The 18,940-nt window shown below is 46.3% G+C and overlaps 1 protein-coding gene across 6 annotated transcripts in view; it reads right to left on the minus strand.

The window, feature by feature from the left end:
- The window catches only part of LOC105560297 (alpha-mannosidase 2), a 163,878-nt gene that overhangs the window by 73,593 nt on the left and 71,345 nt on the right, over positions 1-18,940 (minus strand). For all 6 annotated transcript variants that reach the window (XM_012009295.1, XM_012009292.1, XM_012009294.1 and 3 more), the window contains one exon: positions 16,801-17,274. In XM_012009295.1, coding sequence (XP_011864685.1) covers positions 16,801-17,091 — 291 coding nt within the window. In that variant the 5' untranslated portion in view covers positions 17,092-17,274. The remainder of the gene's footprint in view (positions 1-16,800; positions 17,275-18,940) is intronic.

Below are 18,940 nucleotides of genomic sequence, written 5' to 3' on the forward strand. Positions count from 1 at the left end.
TTTACACAAAAACCCGGAATATATAAAGGAAGAACAATTTGGCTTGACGTTGATAATTTGTCAAAATTGTGCGTGTCCTCCGAACAGATCGTTTCCTCTCGGGACTGTTAATGTAACGGTAAAATAATTTTTTTGTTGCACTATTAACGTCGTTCGGCAAGGCAAAGAGAAACGCTCGCGCTCTGAAAGGCTTGCTTCCCCTCCCCCGCCCCCCTCCTCCTCCCCCGGCTGCAAAATCGCCACGTCCATATCACGGGCGGGAGACAGAAGAATGAAAAGTGAAAGAGTACGACCGTCAGATGTGACAGGGGGGGAGGTGGTAATTTGCGCAAGATATTCGCGCAAGGCCTCCGCGCGAATTTTGGAATACGAAAGACCGGAAGGTTTTATAACCCATGCACGGGCATTATTTCTGGGCTCCATTGCGCACGGGGAAGAAAAGGGCGGAAGACAGGCGAGAGGTGGAGGCAGAGAGAAAGGAAGTAGGAACGAAAAAAAAGGGGCGGGGGGGGGGAGGAAGAAAGACCGATATCGAGCGCCGTGGAATTTCACGAACGAGCGATCGCAGCTGACGTGAGAAGTGCCGAGGAACTATGCGGAAGGGAAATTCCACGAGAGTAGACAAGGGGTTGGATCCGGGCGGCGCCGCGGGAGGGGAGGTAGGGTTGAAAAGGGAGAGCCGGGAGAGAATATGTTGGGAGCGGCGCTACGAAGAGAAAATAAGTGGGCGCCTCCGACGCGCGGCTTTTATTGCAAAATTCATGCGAGGCGAGCCGAGAGAGCACGCAATCGCGTCTAAAAATCCATAACACGCGCGCGCGCGTGTTTAATCCGCGCGAGGAGGATCATCCCCGTGCGGAGCGCGTAACGAAACGGAAAAATTACACGCCGGCGGAATACCGTGAAACCGTTATTCCTTCCGAGATCGACCGATATGCATATGCGGCGCGGAATATTGCCAGAAGGACGGTATTAAAAATTAACATGCAGATTGTAACGCGGGAATATCGGTCGGCCTGTCGTGAGCATTCGCGAGCGATATTATCCAGCGCGGAGCCAAGCTAAGAAAACGAATGCGACGGCGGTAACGTGGGGAAACGTGTAGATCTAATAATGCCATTATTTAAATTGATTTGCCAAGCGGTTTAACTTCATGAGACAGCAAATATGTTAATCTCCTGATACTTATACTGATTACATTACCTAGTCCGTGAAATGATACAATGTATATTTATGAAGTTAGACAAGAGGTAATTCCACTTAATTTTCCAGCGCGTTTTAACTGCTCGAGCCACCCGTTAAGTTATAGTTAGCTAATTCGATTGCATTTACGCGGTGGGCGGGCGATTTTTCAATATTTGACTTAACGAGATAATATTGATGTGCTCCGTGATTTTCGAGAATCCGCCCGCTCGAATTAGGGATAAATATTTTAGCACGCGAACCGATTCGCTCCTACAAATTATTTAGCAGTATCGCGCGAATCAAGCCGGCAGCTCGTCTACGGGGAATAATCGGCGAGCAGCCGTACGTGGATAATTCCATAGGAGGATTAACGTGGTGTACGGACGGTGCACTGGTGCGCGATGCACGCGCATTCCGCCCCCTTAGATTTCAATTCCGACGGCGATTAATACGGCTCCTATAATAATCGGATTGTCGCGAATGACGCCATTAATCAAAGATGACGGCACTTTTCTCGCTTCGCGGAATCGCAGCGCACGGCCGTCGGTATTTTCGCAAAGTGCGTAAAAGGATGCGATTTAATACATATAATTATTCTTTGTACGATTAATTGCAATGTCTCGAAGTAACAAATGTACATCACGGCTGTTTTATATTGTGCTGGAAACAATAATGTTGAAGTAATTAATAAACGTTGGCGACATTTTTCTACACCGAGGGGGAATTTTGGAAAAACAAACCGACCAAAGTGGCGAAAATGATGATCTTCACTTTAGTCACAACGTTCCGATCTCTTTTTATCGGGTCTTTTTCAAGTACAATCTGGAAACAAATTTCGAATGCACAAACCGCATTACAAAGAAAGAAACCTTTAGCATGTACATAAGTGTATTACAAAGGAGAAAAAATACCTAACGTTGACTGAACAAATAAATTTATGCCGAAACATAATGAGTTCGCGAGTCCGCGGCACCGAATTCATAATGTCATATCTGAAATTATTACGGGTAAGGATAAATATTTCATTGTATGGTGTATTTACTGTGGAAAAAAATTGTTAAAAATAAAGTGGAATGAACTCTCAAGTGTAAGAGTAAAAAAAAACACTCGGAGAAATAATTTTTCTGAACACCGAAATTGGTGGAAAAATGTGTGCTAATTTAGTCAAATTGGTATTTGTCGCGCTGTGCTTAATCCCCGCCTTCTCTCCTGGCACGTTCGATGAAGCGTCATCCGCTTTCGTAATAATTTAACGAGCGCGAGTACCGCGTGCATTAACGTGCACGGGAGCGTCGATCAGAACCAGTTACATAAGTTAACATACACGGACGACCGAGCGATCGTTGGGCAACAAAGGTATAAAGTCGAGAAAAATTCCGAATGCGTTTCGCAGTTCGATATTAATTCACGTGAAAAATAATTCCTCGGCTAAGACTGGCGGGAGCAGCGTTTTTTTTCTCTCTTTATAATTCAATATCATTCATTTAACTTCTTATGAAATACCGCCGGGCCGGCGTGCAATATCGTGATATATGCATAGCTGTCCCGCCTCTATCCCTTTATTCCGCACGGATGATACGCGAAATAAATTGCGAAATATAATAATAACTCTTTATAAGAAGAAACGCGCGTCAAACAATTTTCATCGCGTGTTCCGAATTTAACATTCGCTCGGGACACGCCTTGCGCTAACAATGAGCGAAATTAATTTACCGTCTAGCTTGTATTTTTATATCGGCTTCGATCAGCACTCGGCTACACGGTTTCACGAATGGCGATCAAAAGGGGTCGTCCCTCGCTCCCCGCAACGCCGCCGATCCCCGTTACAATGCGCTGTTGCGAACTTTTGACTGCGGTCGTGAACGGGGGAGGCGAAGCCGAGCGAAAAAAGGAGAAACTCGCGAACGTCAGCAACGAGATGTCGACGCACAGATGAGGCGGGGAACAAAAAGGAGCGAAGGAAAGAAAGAGGAGGAAGGAAAGAAAGAAGGGTTCGCAGAAGTGCTTCTCGACGAATCAATGGTCCCCTCGTACTTTTCAACCCCGCCAGTATATACTTGTCACGGGCTTGCACGCACAAGGTGCGACGGTACAATAGTATTCAAAGGTGCTAAGTGCATCTGCATATCTCTCTCTCTCTCTGTCTCTGTCTCTCTCAGCGCACGATTTGCATTTTTCAATTACTCGACTCGATGTAAAACTCGCAAAGAGTAAGATATGTTGACCCAACGTCCCTAAGTTCTCCTTCGCACGGTATCGATCTCGTTTCTGCCGCATTGCATTCCTATTCAAAGGAAGATAGCCGGTGACGTCATCCAGTCGGCGATCTACAAACTTCGGTATGTCGGGTGTACAGGCCGAACTAGATTGCACGAGCACCGCTCGATACGCGCGGGCTGTCGATTACGAAATTATCATAGATCTCATATTTTGTTGATAAAATATATTATTCCGTGTCGATAAGTGACTAATTGTTTTCAGAAACGATTGTACCGTCGCCGGTTTAAGTGCGGCCCGCAAAGTCCGCGAGCATATCAATGAGACATTATTATTGACGCAAAGTACATGTTCTTTTTTTCCCGGCCCAAGTTTAAAATTTACCTATCATTTTCCGCTTCCTCGACTCGCCAAGGGGAGGATTATATCGAAGCCAAGCCAAGCTGGGCTATCAAGTTTTCCGCCGAGAGGAAAGATAAATAAGACAGATCCTTCTTATTCTTTCTCTTGATTGCGGCATAAGCAAACTTCTTTAAACTTCTGACTCTAAGAAAAAGCATGGTAAGGGCGAAGAAGCGAGAGAGGATGAATTTACGCGGAGAATGTCGTCGAAAGTTCACAGAGAGTCAGAGAGAGAAAGAGAGAGGGGGGGGGAGGGGGCGGATTGAAGCGGCGTTGCAATTTCCATTTTAAAATCTTCGAAATCCATGCACGTCAGGAGTCAATCGTGCGATATTTTAGAGAATTAAAAAGCTAAATCTGAGAAATTTAAGATGGACGAGGTATTCGCGCCAAAGCCAAATCCAAAAACTCACACGGATAAACGTTCCTGAAAATTTAAAGCTATTAAAGTAATTACTTTTCCCCCTTGCTACTTTATTACTGGTATATCTGTACTCTTTTCTACCGTTTTAAAATTTTTCATTGAATTAACAGACTGAAAAGTACACTCATTCTATTTAAATGAAGATAATCGTACATGGTATTATACATATAATTCTGAAAATTAATTCGATTAATTTATTAGATCGTTTTAAAAGACGTGATATCCGCGCGATACACGAGAATGAAAGATAGCGGTGTCGTTTCGTGCTCGAGGACATTCATATTTTTGTCGCGTGGCAAAACCCGCTGCGATTTATCTTCATTTCTAGTTATTTTAGAACTGCTTTGCGAGGGATCGCTACTTAAACCGCTCCGACCAGACAGAAAAGTACGTACCTTTGCCCCAACTGAAATATTGAAGTCGTCCAAGGTCAGGATGGTTGCCAAGACCGGGGGGCGACACGTGCAAAGTTCACGAACGGTCTCGGCTTCGCGGGGGTAATCGAAGTTCGATTGTACCGCGACACACGAGGCCGGCGACGAAGCCCGCTCCTCGAGAAAGCTCTCCGCCGAGTCGTCACTGTCGAAGTTATCGGTAAATTCGGTGCATCGCGCGTCAAAATCGAGAGAGCCATTCGCACCTAGTTCCAAGGTAAAACCGAGACGGGAGGTAAACTCGAAAACCGGGATCCTGAGTTGGTCGGGAACCGCTCGGGAAACAAGTTAAGTAGTAATGCTCGGCGACTGATCGAACGGCTCGCCTCGAGCGTCATTGGCAACAGCACTTTGGCCAAGTACTCATGGCAAGGACCAGGCAACTCTATTCGCGATAGGAGATGAACGGTCGAACGAGGTCGTGTCTTTCATTATTCTCTCGTATTAACTGTTAGCGAGTAACTTAAATGCCAAAGTGAATCAGTACGGCTTGTACGAGAAACAGTCTTCGATACAAATTAATATCAATTAGACTTAGGAGCGATCGAAATAATACCGTCATTAAGCTAAAAACCGATAATTTATCGGCGCGTATGAAAGCGCAGTTGCAGTTTAAAACTGCAAATACATTTCACAGTATCGTGTATAATGTTATTTCGTATCTATTTAGTATCTAGATTATTGTTTAATATCAAGAATTATTTTAACGCCAGTGCACGAAATGATGCTTTTCCTGTATTGAAATATCGTTGGCAATGGAAACGACACCGCCGATATTATTAATATTAATAAGTTTGTAAAAACGAGGCCTGCAGATAAAAGAAATAAATTGGGCCGATTACAAAATAATAAATATTGCCAACATGCTTTCGCGCTTTAGCACGTATTCTTTATGCGCAACGTGGTGCGTTTTAATGCACGTTTCTTATTGTTATTACACTCGAAAGTTCGCAGCACAATGCGAAGTCGGAGAACAATGCCGGGTGCAGGCAAACAGGCTCAAAAGAACGGCGCCCGCGTTTGCCTCATTGTCGCGGTGTCACGCGACTATTCTTGAATGGAGGAAGTTGCTGCCGCGGCTCTGATGGAGTTTCTTGCCCGCAATAGATTTTGCGGAAGGCCCCGCGTACATCTTGGCTCGACTACTGAAATGAATTTCTATTCGATCCGAAAGCGGAGATTACGCTTCAACATCGATGTAATTCGCTGCTCGAAGCTCCCCATTCGCGCAGTGTATCCATGTAATTATCTCGACGCATTTTATCTTCAAACACTCCGCTCGAGCGTCAATTGACGAGATTGCGCTTAAATTTAAAGATTCATACATCGCTTTCAAAACTAGAACCCATGACAAATTCTTAAGCCTTCCACGTTCCGAATATTAATAATTTCTCCCTTGTTTCCTTGATAAAGTGCAATACCAAATTTTTCACAATACCCCGCGATCTTGTCCACAATTTTCGTGAAAAATTCCTTCAAACATCTCGACCTTTCGATTACGGTGTAATTTGTTTTCCCCTCTACCACGAGCTCTCTGCAAATCAAAATTCGGCCGAGCAAGGAAAAATTGACCTCTCTCTCTCCACGTTCGTTCACGTAAATGGCAAGTAAACAAGAGTCCGTTCTTTTTTATTCGACGGACGCAAAGGACGAGTGCGCGCACTTCCGTAACTAACATTGACGCCCGGCGAGATTTCTCATTAGCGAAGCTAATTGATATTTGCCGGAGTGCCTGACCAGAGGCATGCGGCCTGCGTTTACCTGTCGCCAACGCCGCTCGTCCACGGTTACCCGCGTATTGTAATCCTCTCTGATGGAGAGCCTCCTGCAGAAGCATTCCTGCGGGGGTTCAATTAGAGGGTTCGGCTTGTTACATGTGGGCGCAGCGGAGGCGAAAACCAAACCCAAGGCGCCGGCGGTCCCGTCGTGAATTAGTACATCGCCCGGTATAATTACACGACACTGCCGGCTGCTCGCGACGAAACTGAGAATGTCTCGGGGACCGGGGCGTTCGGGGAGCCCGGCGCCGCAAATAAAACATTTTCCCGTAATGACTTTCAGGATTGCGAGGATAGAAATAAAAGATAGAACACCTACACAAAGTTTCTCTGTCCGAACTTCCTTTGTTCTTTTTCTCCCTCTCCATCTCCCTCGCGCAAACTTCCTTCCTCTGATCCGCGCGAGCCAAAGTTTCAATGTGTATAATAACGACGACTCCGGGGGGAGGGGGGGGAGTAAAAATCGAACGAGCGAGGAAAAATGATTTTAATGCTGCCTTGCTTTTACTCTCTCATTATAAAATTAAATGCCGGTAAGTGCTGTCAGTTTAAAAAAAAGTGTGATTCTCTGTATTGGATTTCAATAAATCGCCGGGACGGGTCAGAAATTTTCCTCTCGTTTCAAATTATATTCCCGGTTCCCGTAATTTCCACGTTTTCATATAATTTGCTCGCGGGCTTCGGGTTGATTGGGAGGGGGCGACGATTCTTTCGCGCCGTTTTGACTTTAAGCCGAGCGAAAGAAATGCGGATAGTTACCGAAACTCCGGATGATCATTGATCCGGTAGTCAAAGTTGTCATATTCGATTAATGGCGACGATGTAGGCGGCGGGAGAGCAATCTCGAAAGTTCGAAGCGCGCCGGGCTTTCGAGCTTAATCTACGGCCGAGTCAAATATTGAACTTTCGCGTGCGCCGGCGAACAGCGAAGTTTATTGAATTTCGTATTGTTTACACCGCGTTTCCGCGGGCGTCGTTTAATTGACGTTTGTCACGTCGTGGAAAATTGCCGCTCGCATGAGCTACACCGTCTCGTGCCGATAGCACCGGCCGCCGCTTTGGGACTCGCGATAGCGCGGCAACTTAATTTATCACGGACCCGCTAGAGCGGATAAGGCAACGGGTCGACGTATCGCGATGGCATTGCGGTGGCAAAAGCGCCAAGAATAATCGGACACTTTGCGACAGCGGTAGTGTCTTCGAAAATGCCGCGACAATTGTGACTGTGCTGCCGGACAATGCGGCTCTGATAGCAATTACGTCTGGTTAACGTAAATCAATTAACCGCACTTAGATCAATAATTTCGAGGACACTGCGACTACTGACAATAGACAGTCGATAGACAAATCTCAAGGTTTCTAAATTAATCGTAAGTAAAATTAACTTTTAATCAACGCTGTTCCACGTTTATTGACGACGTGACGGACTGTTAAACGGACGCGGCGGGATAAATGACAGAGTATCGCTCGTAAAATAAACAGGTATTCTCGGTCGGCGATAAATCCACCGCTTTCGATCGCGTTACTTTCCCCGAGTAAACAATCCAAATGTATACCTAATGGACCCGTCGTCACCATTACGGCGATATTGATCGGCGCGGCCGTATCGGGACAATCGGTAAGGATTAGGAGGAACATCCCGCGAGATGCGGGAGAGACACGCTATCGCCGGGAGACGCTCGCTTCGAAAGTGGCCTCGTCACCGAAATGAGGGCGTGAGACGGGGGGGGGGGAGGAGGTGCGGGCGGGAGGGGTGAGGGGTAAGAGAATAAATGCGACGCGCTACACAGAGGAGGGCAATCCCGGAAATGCCTTTGCAAATCAGAGCAGCTCGCCCGGTGCGCGCATCAGTTCAAAAGAACCGTCCGTCTTTCCCACCCCGCGCTTCCTTCCCGCCCCCTATCTCCTTTTTTCCCCCTCATCTTCCTCCTCCGCGTTTGTTTGGTCCTCCTCCACGCGGTACCCGCGTCCCACACTTCCTCCTTCCATCCCCGTCGTCGCAATCCCATCGTCGAGCAGAGAAAGGAAAGACGGGGGAGGAGGAAAGGAAGGGGGAAACGCGGTAACGCGGGAAAATCCTTTGAGAAACGTCTTCGGTCCTCGCACGGCACAATACTACTTGCAAAGTAGGGCGTGTGTAAAATATACGCGTAAAGGGAGGAAGAGAGGGGGAGGGTGGCATAATCGACACACGAGAGGCTTCGAGGGTACTCGTTATGAAAATGCACGCGGGGCCGGAGACAAAGGCGGCGGGGCGGGAGAGATTGATTTTCAAATTTGACTTAATTGGGAGTCCTTTTTTTTCCTACTCTGCGCGATGAATATGCATAGCCTGCTGTCTTGCGCGAGCGGACGAGTCCGTTCGCACGGAGGGGAGGCCTTTTGTGAGGGCTCCGTCGTAATCTCGCGGTAGGATATCCTATTTGAGCGCACGTATACCGCTGTACAAAGCGGGCTTTAAGGATTCTTAAGAATGGCCGGAGCCAGCGGGTGGGAGGGCGCGGACGAATTTATTCGAATGATATAAATCCGTGCAAAGCGAAAAGCGAAAGCCATTCAGAACAGATTGCTATATAATTGATGTGTCGTTTCGCCAACTATACCGGATAAATGAAAACGCGGTGCTTGAAAACGACTATGCATCGAAACCTATAAAATTATTTTGCAGTTTAAAAAAAAAAGAGAGAGAGAGTTTTATTTCACGTTCAATATTTGCAGAAGGGTCCAAATGTCATTTGCAATAATGGCGATGCGCAAAATGTTCTCTGCGCGTTTTTCAAACAAACCTTGTATAGTTTACGGAAGTAATTTACCTCGGAAACTATTTTGCCTCGACATCCTAAATTATAAATCTGCAATTAATTATAATTTGTACTTAAAACGGGCACGCATATCGCCCAGAGATACGTATATCGCTCGAAATACAGTGCGTTTAAACTGCCGCCCTTTTATCCGAAGCAGAGCGCCAATTAATTTGATAATTTGTATTCGCGCTAAAGAGAGACCCGCCCGCCTGACAAGTGGAAGGGTTTTAGTTAAACGCGTCAAAAAGATGAACGGCAGTCAACCGCGTTGAACGGCGAATACTTATTTTGTTTACCGCGGTAATCAATAAAACGCGTTAAAGTGCCTTATCGTCCGCGACCACGGCAGACGGACGACCGGCATCCATTCGTCAACGGCGCCATCGTCGTCGACTGGTTACGGTACAGGAAATCCAGTAACGAAGTCGTTTCTTCGCGGATTACGCGGATACGCTTCGGTGCCCTTTGCGCGGCAAAAGGTAAAGCGAGAGTTAGAACCGCGAGAAGATGGAAGTAAAAGAGACTCCGTCGCGTGGCCACGGGTGGAGGGAGTTTACTTATTCCTTACAGCCGATGAATCTCCCACCCCTCCCTTTCGCGTCTCGGCCCGCGAATTGCGTTTTCATCAGGTTCAAGTGGCCGCTTATCGATTGCCGACGAACGAAAAAGCGTCGCGCCCGCGCGGTCCCGCTTGTGTGATCGGCGCCACTGAAAATAATATTCTTTGAGAATTATTCCGTAACGTCGAGCACCGTAACGACGGCGCAAACGACGGTGATATTAAATTAAATGGAGGGAGCCCACCGCGACAAAGCGAACAGACATTGTTTGAGGCGGGATTATAAGCGGCGACGCGCGCCATTAAATTATTAATGAGGATTTTCGCGTAAGGCAGAATACGTGTGTTTCGTAAAGCGCGACTCGGCCCGTAAATCCCGTGAAAATTATAACAGCACACGCGCTCCGAAAGATCCACGCGTGTTCCCCGGTCTATCTTAGCCACTTTATGCAGCAAAAAGAGTTTTCGCGTTGTTAGCGAAGCACGTACGGTCCTTTTGAGCACGTACGCTTGCACAGTCGCACGAAAATCGCGACGTAATTATATCTTTAAAAAAGTGCCCCCAAAAAAATAAAATAACGCCCGAAAACCTCGAGGATATTGGACATGAGAGACCGACCGTGTTGAAATATGAATTTTTGTAAATACGGGCGATACGAGATAAATAATTTGCGGAACGTCGGGAAGAGAGACAGAGGAGAACGGAGACGCGAGCGTGGGACATTACGAATTTACGCGATGTAGAGTGTATATGCACGTACCCGCGTACGGTTTAAAATAAGTCATTTTTTTAGGTAACGTCCTTGGCTCGGAAACGTTTTGATACACTCGTTTGAAAACGCGACACATGCATAAGCATGTGTAATTAGTTTTTAAAGCAACGTTTCAACGCTCGACAATCCTATCAAAGAAAACGCGGGAGTTACTTAAAGTAACGAGGATGGGTGGAAAATCATGACCCAATTTCAAAGTAAGTCGTCTCGACTTTTTGAGACGCGCTGCTCGACGCAACTTTCAACTCTTGAAGTCTGCTCTCGTAGCCTGCCAAGAAGAAAGTATCACGTCTGAATTATGTCTTAAAATGTCAAGAGCACGAGACGCGATCTGTCTAGAGAGCTCGCATTGGGACGAGCCAGGATTTTCGAGACTTGTAAAAAATGTATCGCAACCAACATAGAATATCAAATATACACCGACATAAGCTTCTACGTTTGCATAAAGGAATACGTACAGGAAACGTAATTAGGAGGCAGGTCGAGTCAATTTTCGATACGCCTCGCGGGTAACCACTAGCTAAAATGTTGTCCCGATTACACAATTTCATTTCATTTCATACGATTTTATCTGACTGCAAGTGGGCATTACTTTATGTTATTACCTTCTTTTATCTTATTTTATCTTTATAATGCCCCAGCAAGGCGTAATGATCAAACTAATGCCCAGTAATGCCGCAAATCTGTACACCACAGAGCCCCCAACGGTTTATCCCTCGGCAAAACGGTTCTGCTGATATCAATTGGTTATCACTCGTTAACGATATTTAATGCAATGTAGTCATGCAAGCTTATGAGACACGTGTCTTAGGCTTAGCTCAATTTCTTGTCTCTTTGTCTCTTTCCAACTGTTACTTTAGAAAGAGGCAAACATGAATTAAACTAAGATTAGAGTTAAGCGACGTTTGGTGAAACCGGACCTTAATTCTCGACACGATACAATGTGTTTAAAAACCTCGCAAGGCTTCTTTAGCGAAATATACGTGTTATAGACCGCGCGAAGGCAGATCAACGCGTTATTTTGCCTTCGTTTTCCCGCGAAAGTCGATTCAGTTCTCGGAAAACGCAAGAGGAAGATGTCACGTCAGAATTATGTCTTAAAAACGTCAGACGCACAGAGTGTCTAACCCGAGGAGCTGCAGACAACGCTTCGCGCGAGAGTGGCACGGGGCGGGAGGGACGGATATGAATTTCTAGAAAGGTTTGCTTAAGCAAATTGCGAAATGCAGCTTGCCAACGGACGGGAAGAGAGACAGAGGGACGGAGGGAAGTGGCCTCGCCGAGGGAGGAAACGGGACGGTCCTGAATTGCGCGCCTTCGTTTCGCGGATACTCGGACCGTCGTCCTTCGCCGATGCCTTCGCGCTCGAGAGGAAAAGCGCCGGCCAGTGACGAGAACAAAACGAATTTTCGCGGGAATGTCGGCCACGTGAAATATTACCGTCCGGTCGGACGTGCTGTTTGTTCGGAATCGTGATTAGCTTCCCGACCACGCGAGGATATGTTTTGAACTTGGAAAATTTTTCCCTCCGAAAAGCAACTCCTAGATCTAGCGTTATGACTGATAAAAAAAAATCTAATTTAAAAGGGTAACCGCTCGTTCATTCGAGCTCGGTATTCAGTCGGGATTTCATTTAATTAATATTTTGCAGCGATTTATTCCCCGCGGTGATTCGAAACTTTCATCACAAACTGAACAGAAATACACACATTTACTTCTCGATAAAGTCCTTTCCATGATGAAAGTCACTCGCAATCTCTGTTTACCAAACGCGAAATAAATTGCCAGCTGAATGCGAGATGCATAGCCAATAATATTATTCCCATAAACGAATGGTCACTTAGGCAAAACGATTGTTTCAGCGAATTACGAGTAAAACACGGTCGCCGATGCAATTTTCTAAATGCACTAGTAACTTGCTAAAGTGATACTCGTGTTTGATGTTACCCGCGATCCGCGATGAATTATAAACGGGGATCCGCTCGCTCGCGGGTAACGAGCGTCGAAATAAATACACCGTAATCGGTGTAAATTTCTCTGCACGCGCCGTTGACTATAGCGCGCGCGATACACACAGCCGCACGGCAATCATAAATGCAACCCTTTGCTCTTTGAGTGCTCAGCCGTCAATACGATCATCAATATGCAACTCACTCACTGCAAACTGCACCACTCGCGCGAGATTACGTTATACTCCTGATTATGGCGCCAGCGAACCATTTTCGAGATGGAAACCAATTGATTCGTCGGATACATCTATGATGACCTAATGACGCTCTCGGATAAACTGATCCCGTACGAGCTAAAGATATCAACCGTAATCGAATAGGGGACAATTATGTCCAGCTAAAAACGTACGATACAGTTTCACTCAGTTATATCAAAATTTATATTCGCATGTAGCATTACAGATGCACACCTGCTCTACCCCCCCTCTCTCTCTCTCTCTCTCTGTCTCTCCCTGATTTTTCCTGTCTCTCCCTGTCTCTCCCTGTCTCTCCTTGTTTCTCCCTGTCTCTCTCTGTCTCTCCCTGATTTTCCCTGGCTCTCCTTGTCTCTCCCTGAATTTCCCTGTCTCTCCCTGTCTCTCCTTGTTTCTCCCTGATTTTCCCTGTCTCTCCTTGTCTCTCCCTGTCACTCCCTGTCTCTCCCTGAATTTCTCTGTCTCTCCCTCGCTCACTCATTCAAAAGTTTAGATCATTTATACGCCGAAATGAACATACCGCCACGACTGCAAAGGAAAAGTTCATTTTCGTTACGCAATAAACGCCCAGGTGGATGAACAACTTTGCATTCATCAGAGTTGAGTATACACGGCGGAATGTCTCAAAGGAAGTTTTCGCCGCTCTAAGTAACTGCTTCCTTCCGGCAAACGCCAAACAACAGGCATTATCGAAATTCCATACTTAACAGCGACGTCCGTGGCACGGAATTAAAGCGAATTAACGAGCATCCTTGACTGCCAATTAAGGGCAATTGGCCTTACGTCGCATACGGCCAATCCGTCGGCGACGTAGGAGACGGTAGATTAGGCAAACGCACGCGTCAGGATTGTGCCGGGAACACGGTTTTCAGCGCGGGCGCGATAACGCCAAATTCGATTTGCAACTCGAATTCGAAACATCGTTAGCCGCCGCCGCTACCGCCGCTGCTCATTGCGACGTAACTCGATTTGCCTTTCATCGCGTGTAACTGACGTATCGGGGTCGTCGATTCGAGTAGATTATTGCGTGACGTATTAATTTACGTTCGATTAGTCTTTCCGGACTGACAACGCGCGGTTTTTTAAATCCCGTTGTTGCGCGCCCGGTTATGAAATATTGATATTGTGTTGCGTGCGCTCTTCGCAAAATACTCGACGTGGGATCGGTTGTAAAAGCGCAGCCCGGTGGGCCGGGCTAATGTTTATAAATTATCTCCTAAATGTACGTTCGGGTTTAAAAGAGCGCGTACGGAAATCGAGATCGGGATACTTCCGCCACGGAGAAACGCACGAAAAGAGAGCGGGTGGTGCGTAAAGAGAAAAGAGAGAGCGAGAGAGTCAGGCCAAAAATGCCAACAACGAATTGCGATTTCGACTTTTTTTCGCAAGAGTAACAAATGTCGCGGGAATAAGCTCGAAAAAAAATTTAATGCATTTTGTATGTAGAGAATTAAAAACAACGTCGTGCCGGCAGCGGAAAGTGCGACGCGGGTCGTAAAATATCCGAGTGAAAAGAGCGGGGGGAAAAAATAATAAAAATTAAGCGCAACGCTTTATTATACCGTTACGTGAAAGTTCAGCGGTATCAGAAACGGCGATCTGCCGTTTGGTTGTGACAAGTTGCGCCGCGGAGAGACGGGAGCTGAATTCTCGCCGGCGCTCCGCAAACCCGCGGCAGCGGTCCGTGTAAATTTCAATAGAAATTTCGCCATGGAGATCCGTCTATCACGCGAAATCATAAATAATCGATCGAACGAGATCGCGAACGGGCGGAACCACGGTCAGAAATACTTCGATTCGGCATTTTTTTCCCCCCCTGCGATTCTATTTCCGACCGCGGTTACGCAACACGCGATTTTTTCCGCGAGCGCGGCAATGCCGCTTAATTAAATTAGCACGGGATGAGAGCTCGATGCTGTATTTTGTCGTCTACGCGTATTGAGCCGTGTAACAAATATAAACGCCATCGCACGGATCCAGCGAAACTAATGTGCGGTCTCGCAAAATTTTGTTTGCAAGTCGCGATTGAATGGAAGCGAAGTTCAAAGCGGCAAAAAGATGAATTTGAAAATTTAAAAACTGGAATTTAGTTCGATTTCGTGTGAAATAATTAATTAACGCGCGACACGACACTTATTAAATGTTTATTCCACTCGGCTGATTAAATGGAAAGACAATAACACATTTAATATGCTTTTAAAATCGACCTCAACTGGCCACAATTATTAAATTCCTTTTCACAACGTTTTGACCTTTGGTTTAGGTCCCTATCGAGTGGGATCTAAGAGCAAGTATTTTACGTATAAAATTACGCGAGAGGTGTACAGGCATTGCACGGTATCGCAGAGTAATTATAGGCATACCTTGTCACGGAGTCATGTCAAATACAAGTGAAACCGCATCTTAGCGGGATAGAGTTCTGTGTTAAGAGCAAAATTTCACTAACGTCCGGGTCCGAGAGATGTACGACCACGACTGATTAGTCATTTTAGTATTCAAAGGTCAGGCAACCGCGATAAACATATAGGAGGAACAAACCAAGACGGTCGGAGATGATTTTGAAATGTAAACCAAGTTGATAATTCACACATCCTACATTTGATTTATGCAAAATATTCGCAGCTCGCTTGCATTTTCTAGTTTGAATGGCGCAGAAGAAACTCTTGCTTCCTCTCGCAGGCGGATGCGGGGATAATGAGAATAATTATCCCCGATCAACATATCGTATATGCTATTTTATTAATGAGATTTTCAACGATATTCCGTAATGAAGCAAATCGCGCTAAGTACCGAAATCAATGCTCCTTTGCATCTCGATTATAAACCGCTGCAAGTATACAATGTCGGAAATTACTACCGCGAGCAGCTAAGCACCGGAGAATAGCAGCCGGTTGCTTTGTAATTAGGCGAACATGAGAAGATTTGAATTGTAGACTCCGCTTCCGCTTATCAGGCGCGTCAGGGACGGCATAATGCGATAGAGAACGTGATGTTTATCAAAAGCGATGGCTAGTAGAATATTGAATGTGTTTCACACTAGAAATATGCAACGTTGTTAATTTGTAATTAAATCTCTGCTCGCGGAGTTGGACGTCGGGAACAATGGCCCGAGAAAATACACTTTGCGAGGCACCTCGGCCTGGCGCACTTTTTTCCTCTTCCCACCCAATGAAAATTAATATAACTCGCCGAAATGTTTAAAAGTGAAATATATGACGTGTGAGGAGGACTTTTTTTTTATTACGCCTTGCGCAAATGGAGGAATCCCCTTATTACAACGGCCAGCCATTAAATCAGAGAAGTTCACAGACTCCGCGGGGGGACGAACAAAGTTTCGCGGCTAATGACGCGGTACTTTTTAAACGACCGGACTTAGCGCGTCCATGAGGTATTGGTATAAAATTTAGCCGCTCGTATATTCCGCGAAAACTTTGGCGAGCATAAATAGCCCCGTGCCAAGGGTACGCCAAAGATAATCTCGGGGATAAAAGAAACCACCGGCGCTTGATTCTCGATCCACTTTTGCTCTTAACTCTATAAATCACAGTTCTACGACTGCGGAAAGCTTCCCAAGCACGGCTTTCATTTCGAAAAGAAAGACGAGGATTCATTATTAGCGCTATCGTGACTTGCTGATCGTTTGCACTCTCGCTGCCTCGTGACGCAATCTTCGTAGAACGAAGAGACATGGCACGTGCGTCCATGCAGAACTTGAGACTAATAGATTGCTCCTCGTAGCTAAACAAGAAATACCCGAGCCTTTCCTACTTCTAATACATCGAGAGCGTATCAAAAAGAGCGTAATTACTTAATCGTTCCACGTATCTGCCCGAGGAGTCTTCGGTCGTGTTTTCGAAAGTAAAATCGTCAAGAACCTCGTAGAGATTCGGGTGTGTCCACGGCGCGAGAGAGAAGAGGGAACGTCTCGGAGCAAGTAATACGTGACGCAGATACCGTGGAAATTGTCTCTGGACACGGCCGCTTTCCGGGAGAACTGGCGAAGAGGCAAAAGTGCACCTACCTGAAAGTCGAACTTGCCGAACTCCTGCTGGGCGTCGATGTCGGCGTTTCGCGGCGCGATTACAGGGCAGGTGGCGAGCGACACCTGAGCATCTGGCGACTCGCTGTAATCCGGAGTGACGGAGGTCAGGCTGCGGTCGTATCTGAGCTCCTCGTTCAGGATGGCGGCGGCGGGGTGGCCCGACGACGGCGCCTGGACCTGGCTGACGTAGTACAGGCACAGCAGGAGCGACAGCACCACGATGCAAAGGACGAAGACGCGGCCGGAGCCGCGGCGCAGTATCTTGTACATGATTCGTTCGGCGCGACTCGCGTTGCTCGTAGACTCCACGGTAGATCACGGTGATTCATCTAGAGATCGAGCGGATCGTGCGACGGGCGGGCATGCCGAGTCAGCGGCGACGATCGACGATCGATCTTCGGCCTCGGTTCCGTCGTTCGTCGACTTCATGGAACGTCGCGGCGGAAGGGCAGCCTGGAAGACGAGAGAAACGAGATGTTAGTACGGAAACCAAGTATTGCAGTTCCGCCGAGTGCAATTCTTGTGGTAATAATTGTCCCAGTCCCGACAATTATTTTCTTAATTTCGCACAAAACCGCGAATGTTATTACCGATACTGCGTTCCATTGATAATTCTGTGATCGAACGTGTAAGCTCATAAGCTTGTAACAATAATACGTAGAACAGGCTTCGTGCCGATACATGCGAGCGCAATGAATCGAAATCGCATTTTGTATAATAGATATGTTATGATCATAAATGATAATTAATTATCATATACATATTATACATATATTTTATATACATATATGTGCGTATACATGTGCGTATATCGCGCCATTTACCGTTGACTGATCGAAAATACAGACGTTTTAATCTCGACGAGATGAGAGCACAAGAGAGATTTGCATCGAATTAATTAATTTCAATTAATTCAATTATACGAAACGGGAATATGGATGGTATAATACCGTGTGTTTAGTAATCATCCAGGTTATTACACGGACCGAGTTAGAAACTGTCACGCTGACTTTATTATTTATACCGTATTAGATACGCATATATGACGCCCGGGGTGAATTTAAAGAATCATTTTGTTGCAGACATTAATGCGGTACACGCGAGCGTAACGACGTGGCGGCCTAGTTATCGCGTATTCAGACCGACGGGATACAGAAATTATGACTCGATGCACACACCACTCTACGCGGGGATCGCAATAATCCGCGCACCTGTGTTTTTCCACGCGAAATATGTATCTTTGCCCACAAATAGCCAAGGTCGGCCGAACCGCGATCGATCAACTCTTTGCTAACAATTTTCTTCTCCACTTTTCTACATCATTTGCGACAAGTGGTCATCTATCTTCGTGATAAAGAGACTTTTGTAGTCCCGCGTAGAAAGAACGCGAGTCGACGGCGAAACGTTTAGGAGTGTCAACATTGCGTAAGATCGCACGCAACGTCTGCGGCAAATAAACCGACATCCGGCGAATCGAGCTTAATTAAGACGAGAGTCCGCTATCGACGCGAAACGGAAAATATAATTACGAATACGATTCCGCGCGAAGGGATAAGTCGAAAGTGCGGAGGCGGGGATTTTATTTTTTTTCATCGCGATGGAATATCGTCGCTTTTCCGATTATACCGCAGATAATGGACCAGCCTGTATTTCATCGCGAGATAGATTTAATCGATGGCTTTCATAAACATCGATGGATTTGTCGATGAATTGCAAATCGAGATTGTTCCCGTGGATACCGACCAGCATTTCCCAAAATCGAGAGAGCAACAGGAGGAAGAGAGAGCGAGCGAGAGAGATTTAGCTTTCTCGGCTATTTCTAATACATTAAAATACAGTTGTTGCAACATATTCTCTTTTAACATTCTTTTAAATGACTCAATCTTTTCACGTTGCCTTATTTCGGTTGGTAACACATTGTAGACAGAGACAGAGACAGATAGACAGAGAAGAGAGAGAGAGGGGGGGGGGACGAGTATTCGCGCTGCAATTTAATTCGGTCGTCGTATGATAAGCCTGGTGAACCAGAGACACGGTGCAGCTCGCCGGAGCCTTCGCTCGCTGGCTGGCCCGCTAAAACCTCCATCGCGATATGTAAGGTCGCTTCTCACGCGATAAT

Source organism: Vollenhovia emeryi, unplaced genomic scaffold (assembly GCF_000949405.1).
Source record: "Vollenhovia emeryi isolate VEMERY1.0 unplaced genomic scaffold, V.emery_V1.0 DF939234.1, whole genome shotgun sequence".
Taxonomy (NCBI): Eukaryota; Metazoa; Arthropoda; class Insecta; order Hymenoptera; family Formicidae; genus Vollenhovia; species Vollenhovia emeryi.